The sequence below is a fragment of the Halichoeres trimaculatus genome, unplaced genomic scaffold (genome assembly GCF_033239565.1).
Source record: "Halichoeres trimaculatus isolate MK-OKI-2021-1 unplaced genomic scaffold, fHalTri1.1 fHalTri1_scaffold_2, whole genome shotgun sequence".
NCBI classification, from domain to species: domain Eukaryota; kingdom Metazoa; phylum Chordata; class Actinopteri; order Labriformes; family Labridae; genus Halichoeres; species Halichoeres trimaculatus.
Window position 1 is genome coordinate 6,143,298 of NW_027437180.1, and position 21,837 is coordinate 6,165,134.

The following is a 21,837-nucleotide window of genomic DNA, read 5'->3' on the forward strand; positions in this document are numbered from 1 at the left end:
ACAACAAATAGGGCACATGCAATGACACCACCTATCACATACAAACAGGATTGATTAAAACAATGAGAAATGAAAATGAGACTTAAAGCCGTCTAAAACTGGACACATGAAGCTGTCAGAATGCTGACAGAGTGAAGGAGCCAACAGAGGTGAACAGTGAATCTAAGAGCTGAACTCAGCATCACTCATGATCAATTTACGCTGCTGACTGTATAAAAACTGATAAAGTCAAAGTGTGACTTGTAAATCAGTGTTAGTATGCATGAAGGTTGAACAGATATTGTGACAGAAGCAGATTTACTGGTGAAATCTGTTAAATCTTTCACTTTTCAGGCAGCTGTGCTTTCTCAACTGTGGAAATAAAAGTCTTGTGAAAAATTTTTAAGTGGAAAAACACTCACTGAAAAACAGACTGAGTATAAAGGATTGAGTGAGCTTGTCCAACAATGAGCCCCCTGCTGTGATGTGAATGTGTGAATGGAAAGTTCCTGAAAATGTCAGGGCCTGTGTGTGCTGAAATGGTCCACAATTTAAATCTCAAGTGTAGGAAATAACAATAAATTCACTTTTCTGTCAGCATGTCATGCTTCATCTGACACTGACATGGTTGGAACTGGTAAAAGCATTAAAAAGTACCTTAAACACATCTATTCTGTCCTGTTTGGCTTTGAATCTACTTCATACACAGCTAAAAACTCCTCACAGGAGCTTAAAATTAAAGTGTGTGTTATCTGTCATTTCACAAAATGAGTTGTTACAGTTAACTCTGTGAACGTCTTCAAGCTTTAGACTCACACTGATTCTAATAAACATAATAAAGTATTAAACATCTGTCCATTGTGTCAGAATTAACATTTTACAACATATTAATCCTCTTCTCCTCCCCCTCACACTCAGCGTCACAGACAGCGGTAAAAAGCATGAGCACAGGCTTAGCGGTTGTTAAGGATGCATTAAAAGCTCCCTGCAGTGGTGAGTCACTGGTTTGATCTCTATAACACAGCAGAAACACTCGCTGCGTCTGGTAATAAACTGGACAGTGAAGGGGAGTGGTGACAGTCCGGCCTGTTCTGCTTTGACCACAACTGTGACCTCTGTACTCTCAGAACCTCACTCTCTGCAACATAAACTCCAAATGTCACACTTTCACAGGGTGAAACTAACCCTGTTTAATGTGAAACACCAGCAGCAGATTGAGTTAATCTCACGTTTTCAAAACAAGTGAAGGCACAAGACAAAGGTGGTGGTGCGGTCCTTGAGCTAACTTTAAAAATCTGAACAAAAATGGAAAACTCTGGATTGATTTGGTTTGAAAATGACCCCATCATCTTTTTTTTTTTTTGACAAATGGATACTTTAAAGAAGCAAATTTACTAATAAAGAAGCTATTAACACTTTGAAGAACGAGAAAGATACTTTGGATCAACTTAAAATGTTAGAGCAAGACAAATATACAGCCTTGCAGCACATCATCCCTGATTCTAGTTACACAAAATCTTTTCATCTAGGAGTATGAAGTGACAAATCAGTCATTTGTGCCTCAATGAACCAGAAAACTTTTAAAATTCATCCTTAAGTCTCTTCTTTTTTTTCCTGGGTTGGAACATCTTGGTGATTTGGTGCTTGAAGTCTTTATTTCTGCTCCTGTTATTACGAACTGTGCACCGTTAGTAATCACATCCTTTCCACTGGACCTCGTTTCATGACACCCTGTCTCCCTTCATCCTCCTCTTTTTCCTCTGCTGTCATCTGATCTGTGTGCAGAGCTGTGACGCAGACGGAGCGTCATTTCTTCCTTTTCTGTGGAAATGTCATCTTAATCAGGGGTCCTCTCTGACAAGGGAGAGCAGTGGCGTCATTGGAGCCATGGATCCAAGTACTTTTGTTTTAAAACAAGTCTCATGTCCCCTGTTCAGGTTACGCACAGAAAATGTTGGGATGTGCTTTATGAGGTTGTTGTGTTCCTTTTTTAAAGTAAATGTGTTGAGTTTTTGTCTAGAACAGAACATTTACCTTGAATGTGTCTGTGGTGATGTATTCATTCATTGCAAACAACAACCATCAACATTCCTTAGACAGATTTTAAGCATTTTTTGAGAGTCATAATTTTGCTTTGTGTTCTTTCCTTTCTGCACTAAAAACTTGTAAAAGATGCATGTTGAACATATGAAGCTACAAACCAAAAGATTTGTATTTTTAGTATATCTTCTCAACCATGATGTGTTTCTTTTTCTTTTTTTTTCTTTTTTGAATACACTGAGAAAGGTTTACAGTTTAATTTCCTCTTTTGAAAATAATCTCTTAAATAAAGCTCTTCCTATGTAATTTCCTGTGGATCTCTCCTGTCACATGTGCTGCTTTTGCTGAAGGGAAGTAATCTCAAACTGAGTCCTCTCTGTTATTCACACAGTTTTTACAGCTGCACGTGCACGTCGTGCTGTAAAAGACTCTTTAATGCCCATAACTACAAACTGTGACTGCAGACATGTGATGGATAGTGTTTCCTCAGAAACTCCTCTGAATTTTCCATTTTCAATAGAAAGGGATCAGATGCGGGATAAATGTTCCTCTCTCCCTGCATTGCACCACACCTGTTTGTTTGACTATGTGTCATATTTTCGCTTTAATTTTATTTGTTTTAATTTATTCCCCCGCAGTACTCGGTGTTGTAGGCTCACTGAGATGTGTTCATGTAAAAGGTGCGTTCCCAGCTGGATAAACACCGGCTCGTTTGGAGCTGAGTGTTCTTGATGCCCGTCCTTCAAAATGTTAGACCTGCACCCTGAGCGGGATTATGTGCGCCGCAGCTCAGGTGAACTTTACTGTTGTACCATTAATAACACGCGCACGTGCCGCATCACATTCCGTCCGCTCTGCTCGCACGTGCCACATTCTAAGACGCTTACACTTAGACAATACTGTCTACGTGCGCTCTCTGTGTATCAACCTTTGGCATCTCCAGCTGTTTATTTACATACTGTCAGATATAATATCTGACTTGTCTGATATATCCTGGTATCTGTTTGTGACGCATCATGTTTTGTTGGCGGAGCGGACAGGTGACATTTGGACGGTCTCGTGCTCGCCTAATAAAAGGCTTCCTTGTCTGTGTATCTTATATCTTAACACTCCCCTCTAACCCCGCTGCTCCTCATTGGGAACCGTGTTTCTTGTAGTTAATTTAGGAATGACGCAGCTGAATTTACAGACTCCATGCTTGGCGCGCGCTGAAGCTGCTGCACGTCCGTGGCGCGAGTCCACCATGCAGGGAGGATCAATCCAGAGCGGGATCGTTAATGTTCATGGGGGAAAGTGCGCGTAGGAAACGTAACCTTTGCACAAGCAAAGGAGCGTGAGTGTCCCACAGTGATAATTTCATGTAATTTTCATCGCCGATTTGCTCTCATTGCCTTATAAGGACAGCCAGTCGTGCCTCTCTGCAATAGGCCGAGCGCTGCAGCCTGCGGGAACCCTGCACTTTAACCCTCTCACTGCTGAATTTTATTTGGTCCAACCATATGAAACAATGCAAAAGGGGCTTCATGAAAAATCTAGCGTTTTTATTTGAAGACCATACGTCGAAAATGAACCAGTGCTGTCGATGTTTGTATAATAACTCACAATTTGCAGCTGGATAATTGTACCAATGCCCACAAACAGTTGCATTTGTGAATTTTTTTTAACCCTCTCTTTGTCCCACGTTCCAAAATCGTCTTTCTTTAAAGATTCTCTCAAGGTTTTCCGTTTCTTGTCTCATTTTTGTTTTTGCTACATGTTGCCAGAGGTCTGTGTGTACCCTAAACGTCAGGCCAGAGCCGGTTCATATGGTGAGTCATGTCAGCGCGCTCTCCGTGCCAAGTGATAACGGAACCGGCTGGTGCCTGTCCCGTCGGGGGCTCCATGCACAGAAATAACCCCGCTGGAGTTAGAGCCGACGGGGGCTTGAGGATGCTGACCTACATCGGCAGCCTCTCAACCAAGGGCTATCTCTTAACACCGTGAAAATCCAGCAGAAAATCCCCGCGACGCGGTGCCTTCCGAGTGTCCTCTCTTTGTGTGACCTTGACCAAAGAGAGGATATATGGAAGATTCGGGGTAATGCGCGTAACGGGAGTCTGCCTGGTATTCAACTTGACACAGACGAAGCTTTGTGTCGCATTATGATCAGAAAGCGGCGGCTCTGTGAGACAGGGTGAGGTGTGATTCCCCGTTAGAGAAGAGGCCTTGTTCTTGCGGCGGTGATTAATCAATTCTGAACAGGCTCTGGCCTTGCTGCTCGGGCCTCTCGTGGCTTTTCAGGTGAAATACTTTTTTGTGACATCAGTTCTCCTGTTACATACCCTCAATTTACCCATCGACCTTAAAGCATCATGTGCCCCGACCCTAAAGGTATTTTGAATCGCTATGAGGATTGCTGGGGACACACCACAGCAAACGACCGCACATTAACCCGAACCATCGATGAGCATGAGCCAACATTTGTGAATTCTAGCGAGTTGCAACATTTCAGTAGGCTAGTTGGGGAGAACTCAATCGATCCATCGTGGTTCAGGCGTCATGTGCGCTCTGCTCCGTTCATGGCTCTGTCATGCAGCCCGAGCTCCCTTCACATGCAGCGACACCGGGGGAGACATGTTGCCTTCAGGGTCCCATCTAAGCTTGTAATTTGGAGCACTACAGTCACAAATTCTTTTGATGGTTTATTTGTGTGTACTTTATTAAAAAATGAAGAAAAGGTTTGACTTTTTCTGATTGGGGACTTGCTGGGGTTGCACAACTCAAGCTGAATTTACGCAACAAGCCAGAGAGAGGAAAACCAGTTGGAGGGAAAAAAAAACAACATCATGTCCTTCCTGATTTTGATAGACTCTTGGGAAAGCACTTGAAATTTGCGTGTCTTAACTGATAAATCAATGATCTTAGGTGTCAAATATATAATCTGGAATACTGGATAAAGAATATTCTTGGTAAAAGCTAAAATGCACATAGAAAAGTCTACAAAATGATAATAAAACAGAAACAATTCAAAGCAGCTGTATTATTAAGAAGTGACGTAATAGCTGTCACTTCTGAGTATTAGATAAAAAGCGTTTTCCTTTGTATTGTCGCGTTTTTGTTAAGCAGCGCACCGTTGATGAATCGTCAAAGTCGTGATTACACGTTTCCCATAAGCTCCGTGAAAGCATCACAGAATCAACCCCCGCCCCTTTTACCTCCTCCTCCTCTGACGTCACGTCAACGGCTATTTGCATGAAGTGTTTTCGAGCTGCAGCTTAAACTCGCCTGCAGAACGAGTCTCTCCAAGAGGGGAAAGCGAGGGAAGAGGCGCAGTCAGTGTACGAGGAGGAGGGGGAATTTGTTTCATCTTCCAGGAGCGGCAAGGATAAAACGGCCCGACAGCAGGGATAAGGTGTGGGGTACCAAAAACAGGAGGGAAAAACCAAAAGAGGCTGCTCTCGTATCGGAAAATGGAGCTACCCGCCGCGGGAGAGCACGTCTTTGCGGTGGAGAGCATCGAGAAGAAGCGCAGCAGAAAGGTCTGTCACAAGAGCACTGAAGGACATTGTGCACTAATGGACGAGAAGGATGATCAATTCTTTCTGTGTTCCTTCATGTTTTCACGGACTTACTGTTTTGTTAGCGCCAAATGTTCCCTAAGGTGACGGTGCATATTGCTCTGCAAAGTAACGTTACGCTGATTTTCCCGTTTCTGTCTCTACACAGGGGAGGGTTGAGTATCTGGTCAAGTGGCGAGGATGGTCTCCAAAGTAAGTCCGCTTTGAAGGCATGACAGCCTTTCTTACATCGATGATATTCAAAAGCAGAAGTGTGTCCATGTGTCAATGTGTGCATCCGTGCAAGCGTGGGCGCGCAAATGGGCGTTGCGCGTTCTAGCTTTGGGCGCTTTACGCGTTGGCCTCAATGATGGATGTGGTTTTACCATGTATGCAATCCCCAGTATGCCAATTAAAGGAGGACATGTCTATAATAGAAACCCATGTTTGAGAAATACAGATTAATCTACAATTGGAGTGTGGAGGCTAACCACTTTATCATCCATCCCCTCCAGCCGTGCGTAAAAGTTACCCATAATTAACTAAACGTGTCCGCTGGGAGAGGAAGTATCTCAGCTTGTTGTTGACACGTGTTCATGCTTATAAATATGAACATTGATGATTCATTTGACAAAGATTTATTGAGGTGAGATAAGGGTTCCTTATGCTGCACAACGACATTTGATCCACAACTAATGCCTGCCAATGTGACCTCACAGCTCTCTGTCTCCTCTCTTCACAGATACAACACGTGGGAGCCAGAGGAAAACATCCTGGACCCCAGACTGCTTGATGCCTTCCAAGAGAGGTAAATTAAGAGTTTGATAAAACCAGCTTCACAGGTGTTCAGGCCCAGCTTTAAAAACACACTAACATGATTGAATAAGTTAACAATAGTTCAGAGAATGCATGAACTGTCTGTAACCCGGTCACGTGTTTGAGGCAGGAACTATCACTGCCTTCGTCACCAGGATCTCTGCTGTGACACTATCTGGATAATCTGGTGTTGACATCACACTATCAACACAATGAGTCAATACAGAGTGTAGAAAGAAAGTGAGCGCCCTGGAGGTGTGGATTAGGATTGACTGTGGTGACAGCAGAGGGTCGGTTTGAGGTTGGACTGAGGTCAGGGTGAGGAGGGAGAGGTGTGAGGGTTTGCTGCTTCTAGTTCTTGTCATCTGATAGTGGGTCAGCATAAGGGTAGGATACTACAGTGCTACCTGCTGATGCACCTTTCTCATCCTCCAGTGGAGATTTAACAAATGAGACTATTTTTTTTATCTGATTCTGAATGTGTAGAATTCCTCTCAAGAAACAAAACTTCTTACTGACTTCCTGCTCTTTTTTTCCTAAATCCACCATTGTTTGGATTACAGTGTTTATTTTGTATGCTTGACTTCAACTTTACTGCAAAGTGCACCATCAAAATACATTCTTTGGCATTTTTGGTTTGGAGGTAAAATCATAAACTTTTATCACCAAGAAGACAGAAGACAGATTTGGAAACAGTCAGACTAACGCTCACTTGTACACTGAGACAGTTGCTTGACCAACAATAGCAGAAACATGTTTTGAAGATGAGGGGAACTGCAGATGTAGTGGAGACTCAAGAGGAACTGAGGGTTAGGGTGACATTCATTGAAGCATTGCACAGTTTAAGCTAGAGTAACTTCCTCCATCTCTTTTAGTGAAGAACCTCGTGTTTGGCCTGCACAGTGAAATTAGCCGCGTGGCTAACTGCTAATTACTCTGAAGTAACTGAGCAGACAGATCCACATGAAGGACAGAGTAATTGAATTTTTTTACAGGCATGGCGTGTTAAACTGTCACTGGCTTTCCTCCTGTAAGCTCCCCCAGCTTTGGCTTCCAGCAACCTCTCCGGCGCAGGTCACACGTTAAAAAAATATCGACATCGCTCGGTGTCTGTTTTTGCAATTACCTCTCCCTCTCTGAAGAGGAGAGATTTTATTGAAGCTAATTGCACGACTCCTTGGGGAGCCAAATCGTCTGAATGCCAGGCTATGAAAATACACGGAGTCGTCATTGTAATTAGATGTGAGGGAGGAGGAGGGTGGGGGAGGGGACTGACATCACTACTGTCTGCGGTATTGAGTTACTGCCTTGGAGAGACTCACATGAAGTCTGAGGAAAGCTGAAGAAAGTCAGAGAGGGGCTGGCCTTATCTTCTGGAGAGGAAAACAGACATTACATAAGTGTTATTGTGGTTGTAAGAGTTCCCATTCAAAGACACTCTTCACTTTCTTACAGCAGTTAATGAAGAGCGACGAGGTGTGACACATGAAGAAGGTTGGAGTCACTGTAGAGAGGTGTTTACAAAGGCATCAAAAAGTGCCCTCTCCTTTCTGATCTGTGTTCACTGAGTTTTGTTCCGCAAAGTGTGGCTCCAACCTGTAACGTGGGCTCAGTGTTGTCTAATTGGGCCGGAGGAGGACACCCGTGATGCTGTGTTGCCATGCAACAGCAACTCATCTGTTCTCAGTGAGATGGCTTCACTGATTGGCTGCTGTTTTCCTCTCCCACAGGGAGCGTCAAGAACAGCTGATGGGATACCGCAAGAGAGGACCCAAACCAAAGCACCTCCTGGTTCAGGTGAGGAAAAAAAATGAGTGTGGGATGAAAAAAAATCAATTGAAGCAACACTAACAATTCAATCCAAAAGACAGAAACATGATGCATTAATCACTTAAGTGGTATGATAGAAGAAAAATGTAAATTGTTGTTAATGTTCAGTGTAAGATGGGAAACATCAAACATTCACAAGCCCAAATTGTTCGCACAATTTTATACAGTTCCCCAGATAAGCCACTGTAATAATATTTCCCTTTAAATGTTAGCACAGGACAAAAAACACATTTCTAATGTACAGGAGATTAGGGCTGCAGCTATCAAAAATTTTTATATTCGAGTATTCTACTGAATATCCCATCGATTAATCGAGTAATGGGATAAAATACATTTTTGTTTAGTTAAACAGCAGTTCTTCTTCAAATGAAAACTTTTCTCTTTAAGAAATAGAATTTTCTGATACAGCATGTCAATAAGAGCACTTGCTTTGGTAGCTCCAAAATTTGTAAACACACTTTGACTCATTTTTTGTGCCTTGTACATCTCATGAAATGCTGTGGACCCAAATGGCACCTGTTTCGTAGAATGACCCATTAGTCTCCAAACTCCAGAAAAGAAGCTAGATTTGTTGCTAGTTGCTATTTTGTATAAGAGGTAGCTTGAGGGGTCTGAAAACTCTCTTAATATGGCCTCAGCTCTATTTGAAATACCACTCATTGATCTTTTCAAAATTAAACGATTCCTCGAGGCAGAGAAAATTACTCGACTATTTTTTGTAATCGAGTACCTCGAATCATTCGAGGAATCGTTTCAGCTCTACAGGAGATTTCAAGGGGCCCTCTGGGGACTTATGTAACATTAGTCTATTCACACAACAGTTTTATAAAGATTAGAATCGTTAGAAACAGGAACAGACTGGTAAACTTTCCCTCACTGAATTCATTTCATAACACCGTCTTCTTATGAAACTGCAGCTGTCTTCACAGGGTTATTTCCTCATACTAAAAAAAAAGTGTCCAGAGCCACAACAACAAAGTACGATCATAACACAAGATCACTGAGCTTGTGAAACACCAGTGGAGTGCCTCTTTCTCTCAGGTGTTCTGGTGCTGACGGTAAAGGAAACAGCCAATCACAAACAATCAAAATATGAGGAGATTAACACCCCTGGATGTTATAGTGACCAATACCCTGACCTAACAGTTGTCTCTAAATGACTGTGAATGGAACATTAGCTGCATCAATCAGCCATCCAAAAGGCCAGGGGAACCCCTCAGGAGAGTTTTTGTTCCTCTCAGGAGGACGTTGGTGGTAACACATGGGATAAAGTCAATGAGGAGACACAAAGCAGTCAGTGACATTCCTCCGCGCTGAGGTCACAGCCACAGGAGACACTTTGAAATGTCACTCTGACGGCCGGGCCGGTGGCTGAAAGAGTTGCACCGGAGCTGTAGGAGGGCTGTGTGAACATGGACCAGGGCCCCTGAAATAAACTGCGAGCTCGTCGGGGCCCCAGAAGAGCCTCTTCACACATTCCAGGCACAGTTTCTTCAGAGCCGCTCAATGGACATCATTGAAGCTCAGCTTTTTGTGTCCCCTGACACAGGCGTGTATAGATACTGTAGACAGTTGAAGCATCTATCAGTGCCCTGCTGTGAGGGATGCTACCTATTTTAAATACTTAATTAATCTAAAAATATGTGTGTAAAAACTCCCTGCTTCTCATTAGTATGCACTGAGTTATTTCTTAAGAGTGCTTCTTTAATAACACAAAGCTCTGTCCGGTGCCACAGGTTCCATCCTTTGCGAGGAGATCCAGCATCCTGGCAGATCTCCACGGGGCGTCCCTGGATGAGGACAGCTGTCAGAAGGCCAGCCCCATACAGATGCTCCGCCCGCAGGGACAGCAGTACCAGCTGAACAGCAAAAAGCACCACCAGTACCAGCCGCTGTGCAGGGAGCGCGAGGCTGAGCAGCAGGCCAACGGAAAGAAGTTCTACTATCAGCTCAACAGCAAGAAACACCACCACTACCAGCCAGACCTCAAGGTGCATGAGCCCATGTTTGCCAAACCAAGAGAGGTGAAAGCTCCAGAGCTGGCTAACAAAGGGTACAACCTTCCCCCGGTGCTGCAGCAGAAATGGGTGAGGGACAAAGACTCAGGCTGCCTGACTAAAGTGAAAGACATCACCATGGAGCTGAAGAAGCTCCCAGCAGACCTCAACGGACACAAAGAGGCCGAGGGGGTCAAGCCCAAAGAGGATGCTGCTCCACAGTCCAACGGTGTTAGCAGCAGCAAGCTAAAGATAGTGAAAAACAAAAATAAGAATGGGCGGATTGTAATCGTCATGAGCAAGTACATGGAGAACGGGATGAAGGCAGCCAAGATTAAAAACGGTGAATCAGGAAACGCTGAGAAGCTGCCTCAAGGGATGGACGCCGGCACGGAGAACCACCTGGAAAAGATGAGACTTGTCAAGAAGCTTGGCCTCATGAATGGATTTTCAAAACCACCCAAAGACAAACCAACTGTTCCCACTTCTGGATTTAACAGAGATTGCCCCAAAGAAAAGGAACAGTCACCCAAAATGGAGCCGACTGTGGCGGAACAGGATAAGCATGTCGAGGTCAGGGGTCAGGGGCAGCTTCCAGCGGATCAGCCTTTACAACTGACAACCAAGTCTAATCTGCTCTCCCTGCCTTTGGATAGGGGAGTTCCCTCCTCACCGGACAAAAGGGAAAGCCAAGGTGGATTTCAGGGACTGAAGCGACACTTTTCTGACACAGACAGTGAGGAGCAGACAGGCAGTAAGCGCTTTCTCAGCTCCAGGAGTGTCAGTGCTCCTGACGCGGTATCTTCGCCCATCCAAAGCATCAGCGTCAACCAAAGCGGACACCAGAGTCACATGGGACTGCCGACCTGCGGGTACGTGGACCAGGACGAACCTATGGACTTAAGCATTGTGAAGTCGAGGCCTAGCCCTGTTCAGGCTAAAACACACACACAGGTGGAAACAGTGGCACAACCTGAAACACACTCACAGGACAAAGTAGATACACAGTCTGAAACACGGACAGAAACTCAGCCACAAAGTGAAACACACAAAACGACAGAGAGGAACGCTGAGTCGTTGTCCGTTACTAACCATGAGAAGAGAAAAGAGGAGACTTTCCCCTCTTTCCAGCCTTTCCTTGGGAACATTGTCATCACAGACATCACGACAAACTGCCTCACAGTCACATTTAAGGAATATATAACAGCATAGATGAACGGGGTACTAACTGTAACTGTACAAATGTACATTAGATATATTTGTATTTTCAAATGATTGAATGTACAAATGAAACTTTGATGTTCCTTTCTTTTTGTATAGTTCAGATTTAAGGAAAACAATATGTTGTTTCCATATTCTTTTCTTATGAGCAACCCGTTATTCCTGGAGATTTTATCACATGCAGTATCTAATTTCAGCTATTTCAGGCTTAGTTTAAAACACAAAAAAGAGATCAGATAAATGGCAGAACTTTTATTGAAGATGCACTTAATGCTTGTAAATATTTTCTATGGATGTATTTTGATTGTACACTCGGCAGTCTGCATCTCAGATAACGTTCAAGAAATGTAGAAGACTATATGGAGAGTTTTGTATGAAGAAAGATTATATTGAAACATGGTAAATTACACTGTGTGTGTGTGTGTCTGTGTGTGTGTGTGAGCAGATGCATTAAAGCAGATGAACAGTTTTCATGAAAACGGATGCATGCTGCAGGGACAGAGTGGCCCATTAGTCGTGCTTTAAAAAGCAGATAAAGAAAATGAAGCTCCTCTCCGTCGGTTTAAGTGATTGAAGATGTTGAAAGGTAAAGTGGGCGTGTTCTACAGTAAAAGATTGTTAATGTTTGATGTAAGCTCCATTTATTTGATCTCTGTTCGAGGATAAAGTGTTTGAGTCAAGGTCTGATCCTGAGCACAAGTCACTTCTTTTAAAAAGTCAAAATAAAAACTTTGACTTCATTTATTTAAGTTCCCCCACATGCAGTGACTAAATGTTTTTCTGTTTTTAAGTCTTGTAACCCTGCCAGTGTGTCCTCACAGATCTCTGTAATCATCAGTGGAAATGACTCAGAATTTCAAGTTTTCCCACTTCGTTCTGCGTTCTGACATGTTCCTTGTTACATAAATGACTGAATGTGATTTCCTTGTCACAGTTTGAGTCAACCATATGAAAGCACACCTCTGTGTCATAACCAGACCTGTCCCCTGATGACCTGCGTGCCCTCCTCCTCTCCTTTTGTAGATCCCCTTTCAGCACTCTGTGATCTGAGGTGCATTAAACTGCTCTGTGAGATCAGATGCACTTTTTTGTGTTTTTATGTTTTTATGTGCAGATTTGAAAATAAATGAAGGCTTCCAATGATGCATTTTGCAATAATAAAATTGTTTGCAAATGATTAAAGGTTTTGTGTACATTTCTATTTTCACTTTTGACATTCCTTTCTTACCAGCCTGTCTGCAGAAAGTCTCATCAGCAAGGCCTCTGACCCCTACTGAACCCCCAGAGACACAACTCCCACTTTAACAGTTATTTTGTACATTTTAATCACATCTTAGTGTATAAATGTGTGTGTATGTGTTCTTATCTGCTTATATTTTTAATTTTATCTTTGTGCATTCTGCTTTTTAACTGTTTGCACCACTGGACCAAGACAAATTCCTTGTAACATAAAAACTTCTTGGTAATAAATCTAATTCTGTTTCTAAATGGTCCCAGTGGTTCACCACTGTGATGCTTATAAAGCTTGTAAGGACTTCTGTTGCACATCAAACTGCCCCATGGGGACAATAAACTTTAAAAGGAAAGAGTGACAGTTTTCATGCTTGTAGGTCAGCTTGTCTCAGGAGTTTCTAAATCTGCTCATGGCTCTATTTTTGCCCGTGTGTGCTGCAGGCCGTGCGGATTAATACAGCGCACTGGTGTATTTTGGGTTGTACTGTGAGCAGCTCTCGGCTTCGTTAACATGCTGCTGCTCAGGCCAGGTTAAAGCTCCTGCTACATAAAACAGATCCTCTCTGTCCAGGTAGCCAGGTGAGAGTGCGTCAAAGTGTGACAGGTCGGGTTTACAGCAGCAATAGGTCTAGATAACGATTAACATGTGAGCAAAGCTGATGTATCCAATGGTTGAGATATCATTTAACCTACACAGCACTCTCAAATCTCTCAGTCCATATCAGAACAGCTGTTCCCGACAGGTGACTCTCGGATGAATATGCTGACAGGCTCACAGACACGCAGCGACCTGACGGTTCAGCTACAAGGACTCAACGTGGGGCGTTACGTGCTCGGCTTCATATTTCTCTCAGACAGCCGCTGTCCCCCTGAGGAACCGGCGGAGAACCGACAGACGCTCACAAAGCCGGTGCAGCAGTCCTTTATATGCTGTGATTTCAACGTTTGGCGTGTTTTATGCGTCATAGTGAGAGCAAGTGATCAATATCTGCCTTTTCAGACGCTTTAAACCCGACATGTCTGCAATTCAACGCCGGAGAGCAGCTCTCGACCATTTCCTCGGCTGCAGCCCGCCAATAAAAGCGCTTTCTGTGCGCGTAAATGTGAGCAACGACAGAGAAAATGGCTGTCCTCCCTGCGCTCCATCCACTTTCTTTTCCCTCCTGTCTCTATTAAACGTCTCGCAGCTGCTGCAGCGGACAAATAACTGTATTACGGTTTCAGCAGAGAGGGGAACTCCCCGCAGGACTTCATGCCTCTTCTTCTGAATTCTCTGAAGGTTTTAAAACAGTATAATTTCATCTGCGTGGGTGATGTTTTCAGATAAATATAACTTAAAGGGTATTTTTATTATGACATAACGTCTTCTTGATCGTCCACCCTCTTTTCTCCTCCTCTTCCTCGCCTGTTCGTTGCTCAATTTGGGCACGCATGACTGAGCTAGGCCACATTATGGTCCCTGACACAGTGGATCAAAACACAGATAAATAAAGTAGCCTGTGTCTCATAACATAAAGTAAATCTCAGTTGAAGATTGGTCTGTCTGACGAGGACATCAGGTTTGATTTCGTGCTTGTTCTTGAGTCCGGCCGCCTCGATAGGCCCACTGATAAATTCTACACATTTGACCTGCGTCAATGCTTACAGGCCTGTCAGTTTAACACAACGTAGATAAGGGCTTCACATAACCTGCAGCATCAAAAAGAAGGCCTTCAAATTCTACTGCGATGGTTACTCCATCCAGTAAACTGTCAATGACTGGTCCCTAAGAGCCTGACATCTGGGTTCAAAGAGCTCAATTTTCAACATAGGAGATTAAAAGAATTCATTTTTAAAATAAAAAAAGAACAGCACGAAATTATCTTCTCATCTCAAAGTGTTTTTCTACTACAAGTCTACAAAAAGCAAACACAGCTCCTGTTTTGTGTGTTTCCAACAGCACATAATGAAAACTCGTTGTTTAACTTGTGACAACAGAAAACGCCTCCCACAAACAGAAACCCTCAACTGGAAATCCAATCAAATGTCTCTGTTGAGACTTTCTGATTGACCTGAAAGTGGTTTTCTCATCTATCTTGGTCATTTTGATAAACTCGACTTGTCTGCAGTTTTTCATACTTAGGTCAAAATTCTTTCTCTGTGGGATTTCAGACCTGTCAAAATCATTCTATCTGTGAATGGATCATCTAAACCCACTCAAACAACAAACAAACAAACGTGGAACAGTGGCTCAGTCTCAACACATTGGTTATGAACTGTCAGTAAACACAAAGTGTTGTTGTTTTGAACACGGGCCTGCGTGCTTCCATGTCAGATCACTTTGTTTGTCACGGTGTGGTGAAACTGGAGATTTGAATGTGCGTGCGGTCGTGCTCGTGTGTGCAAACCTGTGTTTTCGGTTCTCTCGCAGCAGGTTTACATACAGAATATGCTCAGTTTCTTGAAGAAAACAAGAACAGAACTTATCCCATGAGACCGACTGGAAACATGTCAGTAAGAGACATAGGCGGAAGAAGCACCGGTGACATTTCTTGTGGAGGTAGGGTGTGTTGCCAAATAATCGACGGACAAAATACAGGTTTGATTTAATGTTGATGGTTATATCCACCAGATCAGCGCACCATTGCTGATTTATCAGCTCAGAACAAAAATCTAATCGGATGAACCACAGAAAAAGGAATGATTCTTTGCATTTTTTTCTATCTGCCGTTTCGTTAAAATGTACTTCAGTATCGGTTCCTTTATGGTGTGGCAGTGGTTTCCAGGTTATTTCTCCTAACAGGAATCCACGTCTTGCCCGGATACAAGCCAGCCAATAGTGTTTAAACGGCGGCAGCGCTGCTGCACTGCAGGCGCGCCGAGACCAATCGCATCCAGAGTCTGAGGCGCGCCTGTCCTTCCCTTCTGCCCGAGCTGCGTGTTTGCGCACGGAGGAAAACGAGAAGAAGGACGCAAAGAGGAAGAGAAACCAGAATCTGCATAATTTGATACCAGAGCTCGGCATTGCCTCGGCATTCCTACCTCGAAGGCACTGAAAACACTGTTACAATTGTGAAAGCAGACATTGGATGTGAACATTTTCTTAATCTGATTCAATGCAATCACTCTGTGGCTTTCACTTTGTGGCTCTTATTGAGCAAAGTCAAGGAAAAAGTCTTGCCAGGACAGATAGCCCTCACTGTGCTCAGATAATCCAGATGCGCATGTTTCAACTGTCGGTTTCAGGGGACAGGCGGTCTTTTTTCTTCCGCAGCTGCATCAACTTCTCGGTTGGAGTCTGGACCATTTTATTAGGCTTATTATTTCAAAATGTTAGAGCCTATATAGGCTAGGTTTCTATCGTACTGTTGCCAATGTATTTGCGTCGTTGAAAAATAAAAACCCTCGGATATTAATAACATGGCTGTGAGAATCAAAATATCTGAAATACAGACAGCTAGATTATGTGAGGAAAGAGACCTCAAAGTCCATCAAACCTACATTATCCCGCAGAGCCCGGTGTCATGTCCCTGGGATTAAGTTTTGTTTATGTTGATTTGCATTATCCGGGATGTGGGTTAGTAGCATAAATAATCATGAAGCTGTGGAGACGAGGATGTCGAGCCGAGTCATTCCCAGAGAGTCGTTTGATTGTAATTTGGAATGAGGCCTATTACAATCGGTAATTTTTTGAGGGGAAAATCACTGGTTGTCTCAATCTACCTAAAGATATAGCCTTTTAGTAAAGAAAAAAAAAACTGAAGACCCCGCTGATTTAAAAAAAGTGATAGGCTATATCTAATTTGTGTGATAAACTGAAAACGTATGTTTTCATTGGTCCAACAATTTGACACAAGCTCATTTTCCCCAAACCCACGACTTCGTGTAACTCATGTGATTCTGTGAACGATTTTAACGACTGAGCTTTTGTAAAGAGTTTTTTTTCTTTTTTTTTTTTTTCTTTTTGTTTCAATTATATGCCGGCATTTTCTACCCTGCTGTAACGCTCTGTTACAATATGAAACGGTATTTCACGGCAGGGAAGTGCAAAAAAAATAAAGGATCAAAATAAGATAGTGAATTTGAGCAAAGCAAGGACGACATGTTACAATGATTCGTTTTTTAAATGGTAAAGGAAGAGAAATCGAAAGTTAATTTCTGTATTTATAAATAAAAACGGAACCCGCAGTCTTTAAAAAAATGTCAACGAATGCTTTCCTTAAAAAAATGATAATAATAATCTGGAAGTCTTGCAATGCTTACTTCATTATTAGGGTCGTCGCACTAAGAGGCATGACATTATTATTATTATTATTATTATTATTATTATTATTATTATTATTATTATTATTATTATTATTATGGCAGTTTGGGTTTTATTTACTCATTCTGTGTGCCTCTTCACCTGACGATCTGCTTTCGCATTTTTTTTTAAATCTTATAAAGGTTTTAATAAATGTTTCTTTGGGCCTGCAAAGGGGAAGTGTTATTAAAGTGTTTATTAAATAAATCTTTAAGATGTTAAAAAAAAACAATATTTTCTTTCCTCCGTGTTTTTTTTGTTCTCTCACTCTAGGCTGAATTTAAATCTGTAGATCTAAAGAAAATCATTTTTTCCCGCATCCTTTGACGGTTTAAGTAATTATCTCGTTTTTATATAAAAATGTATTGACATAAATGTCGTTGTTTATAAACCCCAAAAGCAAAGCGCTTCAAGTCAGATACAAAAAGATCTATCGGAGAAAAACGGAAAAAAATGAGGCGGAAATTAACTTTGTCATGGAAGCTTTTCTACCTGCCGCTCATGTCCACATGCATCAGCTGATTTTAGCCTTGTTTAGTTTTTGTCATGACACAACGATGCGTTCCTACATTTGCATGCACCGTAGTCATTAAGCGCCTCACAAAGCCTAATGGTCTGGTGCATAATTTCCACGCACTTTTTTTTTCTTTAGAACTGTTGCAATTGTTTACGTCGCCTATAGGCCTAATAACCCACACTCCTGTTTAAATGACGGGTCCGCTATTTCATTATGAAGTCAATGGCGTTATATTTTGCGCAACAAAGTGCAATCAGTAAAAACAGTAAATGAGATAAATGTTGCATTGAATGGTTCTTTTGGAGTGAAGTGTTTTGATCTTTGAGATGAAAAAACAGCACAAGACGATGTTTCCAACAGAAACTGCGCTGAACCTGCGGGCGGAAGAATTAATGCAGGCGGCAGTTGTTATCTTGCGCACGGACTGTTGCAGACGGTGATGAGTGTTCAATGTAAAATGTAAATAGACTTCTGTCTGCATGTAAACTGCTGAATGATCGAAAGAAGATGAAGGTTTCCTCGTGGCTTACACTCCGCAGGACTCCTGTTTCCTGGTCTCTCTGTTTGCTTTGTGACACGGCGCATGAATTACAGAGACCACCTTAGGAAACCACGTGTGATTTTTGAATATATCCATTAACTTGAGCGAAATGATTCACTTCCCGCGCGGGGGAAAATCGCCACCATAACCCCCTCGAAAGAATTCACGCTCCTCCCCTCGCTTAGCAACCAGGGCACGTAGCAACGTCTGGGCCAATCAGCGCTCTCTCAAAGGTTCCACCCACTGTGTTTCCCTGGCAACAGTATAAAAAATCTCGCTGACGTCCTTTCTGCTCCGAGTATTATGGTCTGTCGGGAATTCAGAGTGCCTGAAAAATATCTGCTGCTGCTCGGCTAACGTTAGCGCGCACGGAGCTAACGGGAGGTCGAGCTGTAAACATGGAGCTGTCTGCTGTCGGGGAGAGGGTGTTCGCTGCCGAGTCGATCATCAAACGGAGGATAAGGAAGGTAGGCGCGAGACGTGACGTGCCTTTTTTCCACCAGAGCGTGGAATTTAATGCACCAACATCGCAGCCCTGCAAGCTAATCAAGTGATTTCTCTGTTTCCTATGGCACGCAGGGTCGGATTGAATACCTTGTAAAATGGAAGGGCTGGTCTCCCAAGTAAGTGCTGCTACATTGTATGTCCTGCATGTTTGCACAGCATGAACAGGCTGTCGTTAGCCCCCCAAAGCTAGCTGTACAGCAGGATTAAAACTGTACAGAACGATGGAGATCTTAGCTCCCGGGCTAACGCTGCTGCCACCCTCTCAGTGTGTCAGCGCTCGTTTCCTCAATCTCACTTCATGTTTTGTCCGCAGATACAGCACTTGGGAGCCAGAGGAAAATATTTTGGACTCTCGCCTGTTTGCCGCGTTTGAGCAGAGGTAATATTTCTATGCAGGCTGTGTCAGTAGATGTAAATACATGGTGTCCCCGGTGCACTTTGCTCCCCTGACACTCAAAACGCGTGGCTCTGTATTTTCAACAGGGAGCGTGAAAGGGAGCTCTATGGGCCCAAAAAGAGAGGACCGAAGCCGAAGACGTTTCTGCTCAAGGTAAATGTAGCAGCCTTTCTGTAAAGCTGTCATTAGAAAGTAATTCGACTGTTGTTGTGTCACCTCTTCTTTGATTCTTATGCTAAATAGCACATCGATTAATGCGTGTGTGTACTCGGCTTGTGTATTCACTGTTGACACACCTTAATAGCTTTAAACATCCTTAACAGCCATGAAATCCTATTTATAATCCGCGGCTGAAGCGACATGCTTATAGTCTATATTATTACCTTGTTAATACTCTTATCTGCCATTAAAACCGCATGTACAAATGCTACATTACTGTTCTGGATGAGTGATACATAAAGGAGTTTTCAGAGCACAATCCAACAGTTTATCTTAATGTAAACACCAGAATCTCCTTGACAGACTGCTGCTGAATCAGGGTTGGGGAATTTCCCTAATAAATTATGTGGCTTGACAGCAGTGTTTACTGCAGCAGTTGTCTTTGCATCTACAACACTCAATTTTTGCATTACAGAAGCACTGGAAACTTTTTTTCCCTTGCAACAGCAGAACATTAAAAAGCATTTTTTCTACTATTTGATGGAAAAAAAAACTGACAACAAATTGTATTCTGCTGTGTCTGGTTTTGGGTTCCTTATTTTCTGTTTATACACTGCCTCATTGTCACTTTATAATGTGAGACGAAGTGCCGGCTGTAAAAAGGCCTTGCTCAAGCTGACTTGGACATATGTAAAATGAAAAATTGTGTAGCTATTACAAAAGAAAAATAATTTAAAAGTGTGTATTTTCTTACCTTCTAACAGGCCCAGGCTAAAGTTAAGGCCAAGTCCTATGAGTTCAGGAGTGAGGCAGTGCGAGGAATGCACATTACCTACCCAACACCAGAGCCTGTGGTCACCCCCAGAGCCAGAGAGGGCCTGAGAGCTGTTGTCCCCACTATTTTCCCACCCAGCACTGTCAATCGTGGGGAGAGCGTTCGTGTCCGACCGCCTGAGCTCAGTATCCGTGAGCACCAGCAGCCCTCCCTGCATCAAACCAGCCCAGACCGACTCATCCATGCACCCAAAAAGAGGGGCCCAAAGCCAAAGCCTCGTTTCAAAGACAGCAGCCCGTCTGTCTCTGAGCCCCTCAAGAGGAGAGCAGAGGAACAGGTGAGCTCACACAAACTGGCAAAGTACCAGGGGGGTGAGGAGATGAGGCTGGTGAGGGTGGCCTACAGACATCCAGAGAACCACGGTCACAGCCACAAACACCATCACCACCACCACCATCACCATCATCACCACACGCACAACCGAGGGAGCTCAGGTGGCGGCTATTACAAGCAGTTTTACTCAGACCGCAGCCTGCATCCACACAGAACGGACGTGGACACACACAGGACTAAAGACGGCTCCAGCTACCTGGCTCCTGCACACTTCAAGCACCAGTCCAGGATGAGCCAGAGCCTGAGCCGCCCCACAGAGCTCCCACAGATGGAGAAGCCTTACTTTTTGGACAGGCCGTCTCCCACCAGGTTAGACGAGGACGCGGATGAGGTGACGTGGAGGCCCTCTCTCGGCAATGCAGAGAAGGTTCTGGTGACAGACGTGACCACCAACTTCCTGACTGTCACTATCAAGGAGAGCAGCACTTCGAAAGGGTTCTTCAAAGATAAAAGATGATTGCTTGACTTCTCTTTTGTTTCTCTGCCACACTTTGCTCTAAATCACTAAAGTTTGTGCATAATGTGCTTAGTAAGCAAAGCAGTTTTGTATGTAATGTATACAGTAAAAGCAAATTACCTTATGTGCATATGTGTATATATATTATACAGTCAAACCTTTGTTTAATGCATTGACCAAATCAAATGAAGTCCCTTTCACATTTTGCAATGGTTGAACATGAATGAGTGGCATGTTTCCTTTGCAGCAGTTGGCAACTTTATGTACAGAGCTTGTGAATTTAATTATTTTACTAGAATGTATTTTTGTCACTCAAATATCTTCCAGACTGAGCTGGTTCTACAAAAAAAGTTAGAATTAAGGCTCAAAAATTAAATGTAGCCCTTGAATTGAACATTTCTCTCTAAATTAAAATTATGAGACTGATGTGACACTGTTCAATAATTTAGAGATGTTATTTAAAGATTGACTGAAGCACTTTGAATTTAAAGTATTATAAAGAAGTAATCCTTTTTGGGTTGTGTTCTAAAAGCAGAGTTTGAAACGTCTGAAACATTTCTTATTATAAGAAAAATGAGTAAATTCAGCTTGGGTATACCCAGTGTGCACATAAAATACCGTTCATCATTAACATAGTATATTTTACATTTTCATAGAAAACGTTCATGAAGCTCCACTGTAAGAAAACGAGTTGGTGTCAAATAGCTTTTTAGACGCTTTGAAATAAATCCTTTGAATACTCTGTGTGTTTTGATGTTTTATTTTATATATTAGGATGATGACAGTGACGTGTTCAGATCATCTTTGACGGTACCGGACACACCGGGACAGGAGCTTTGCTTTGCTAAACCTGTTTCACGATAATCGGGCCCTCGGGGTTACAATCTCTGCTGCTGGAGCTATCATCGTGTGTGTGATATTTAGATCCCCTCAGGGTCTATTTTAGGGCCTTTCTAAAATACGATAAAATGTAATTGTATTCGGAATGAGGCCTACCTCTGAGCTGTAGGTGAGGAGGCCACGCACTGTGGTCACAGAAGGAGTCCGCCTGCGGGCCTTGGGTTGAGATTACACGGGTCACCTTGTTCAGAAAATAAAAGCCCGCAGAAGGCCCGTGTTTATCCTGAGCTCAGTCATGAAGAAAAGGGAAGAACAGA

At 43.0% G+C, this 21,837-nt stretch overlaps 2 protein-coding genes across 2 annotated transcripts; both read left to right on the plus strand.

The window, feature by feature from the left end:
- Positions 1–5,240: 5,240 nt before the first annotated feature.
- On the plus strand, positions 5,241–12,791 carry LOC141785172 (E3 SUMO-protein ligase CBX4-like). The gene is made up of 5 exons (XM_074663334.1): positions 5,241–5,537; positions 5,725–5,768; positions 6,298–6,363; positions 8,102–8,168; positions 9,938–12,791. The coding sequence occupies exons 1-5, from the start codon at positions 5,469–5,471 to the stop codon at positions 11,408–11,410; spliced, it is 1,719 nt and encodes a 572-aa protein (XP_074519435.1). The 5' UTR covers positions 5,241–5,468; the 3' UTR covers positions 11,411–12,791.
- Positions 12,792–18,274: 5,483 nt separating this feature from the next.
- cbx8b (chromobox homolog 8b) lies at positions 18,275–21,347 on the plus strand. Its single transcript, XM_074690477.1, has 5 exons — positions 18,275–18,459; positions 18,572–18,615; positions 18,813–18,878; positions 18,983–19,049; positions 19,820–21,347. The coding sequence occupies exons 1-5, from the start codon at positions 18,391–18,393 to the stop codon at positions 20,678–20,680; spliced, it is 1,107 nt and encodes a 368-aa protein (XP_074546578.1). The 5' UTR covers positions 18,275–18,390; the 3' UTR covers positions 20,681–21,347.
- The last annotated feature ends 490 nt before the right edge of the window (positions 21,348–21,837 follow it).

Excerpts from the sequence above, each read along its gene's own strand:
- LOC141785172 (XM_074663334.1), top strand. The coding sequence starts at position 5,469 with ATGGAGCTACCCGCCGCGGGAGAGCACGTCTTTGCGGTGGAGAGCATC. Across the intron at positions 5,538-5,724 it reads AGAAGAAGCGCAGCAGAAAG|GGGAGGGTTGAGTATCTGGT; the intron begins GTCTGTCACAAG and ends GTCTCTACACAG. Across the intron at positions 8,169-9,937 it reads CAAAGCACCTCCTGGTTCAG|GTTCCATCCTTTGCGAGGAG; the intron begins GTGAGGAAAAAA and ends CCGGTGCCACAG.
- cbx8b (XM_074690477.1), top strand. The coding sequence starts at position 18,391 with ATGGAGCTGTCTGCTGTCGGGGAGAGGGTGTTCGCTGCCGAGTCGATC. Across the intron at positions 18,460-18,571 it reads TCAAACGGAGGATAAGGAAG|GGTCGGATTGAATACCTTGT; the intron begins GTAGGCGCGAGA and ends TATGGCACGCAG. Across the intron at positions 18,616-18,812 it reads TGGAAGGGCTGGTCTCCCAA|ATACAGCACTTGGGAGCCAG; the intron begins GTAAGTGCTGCT and ends TTTTGTCCGCAG.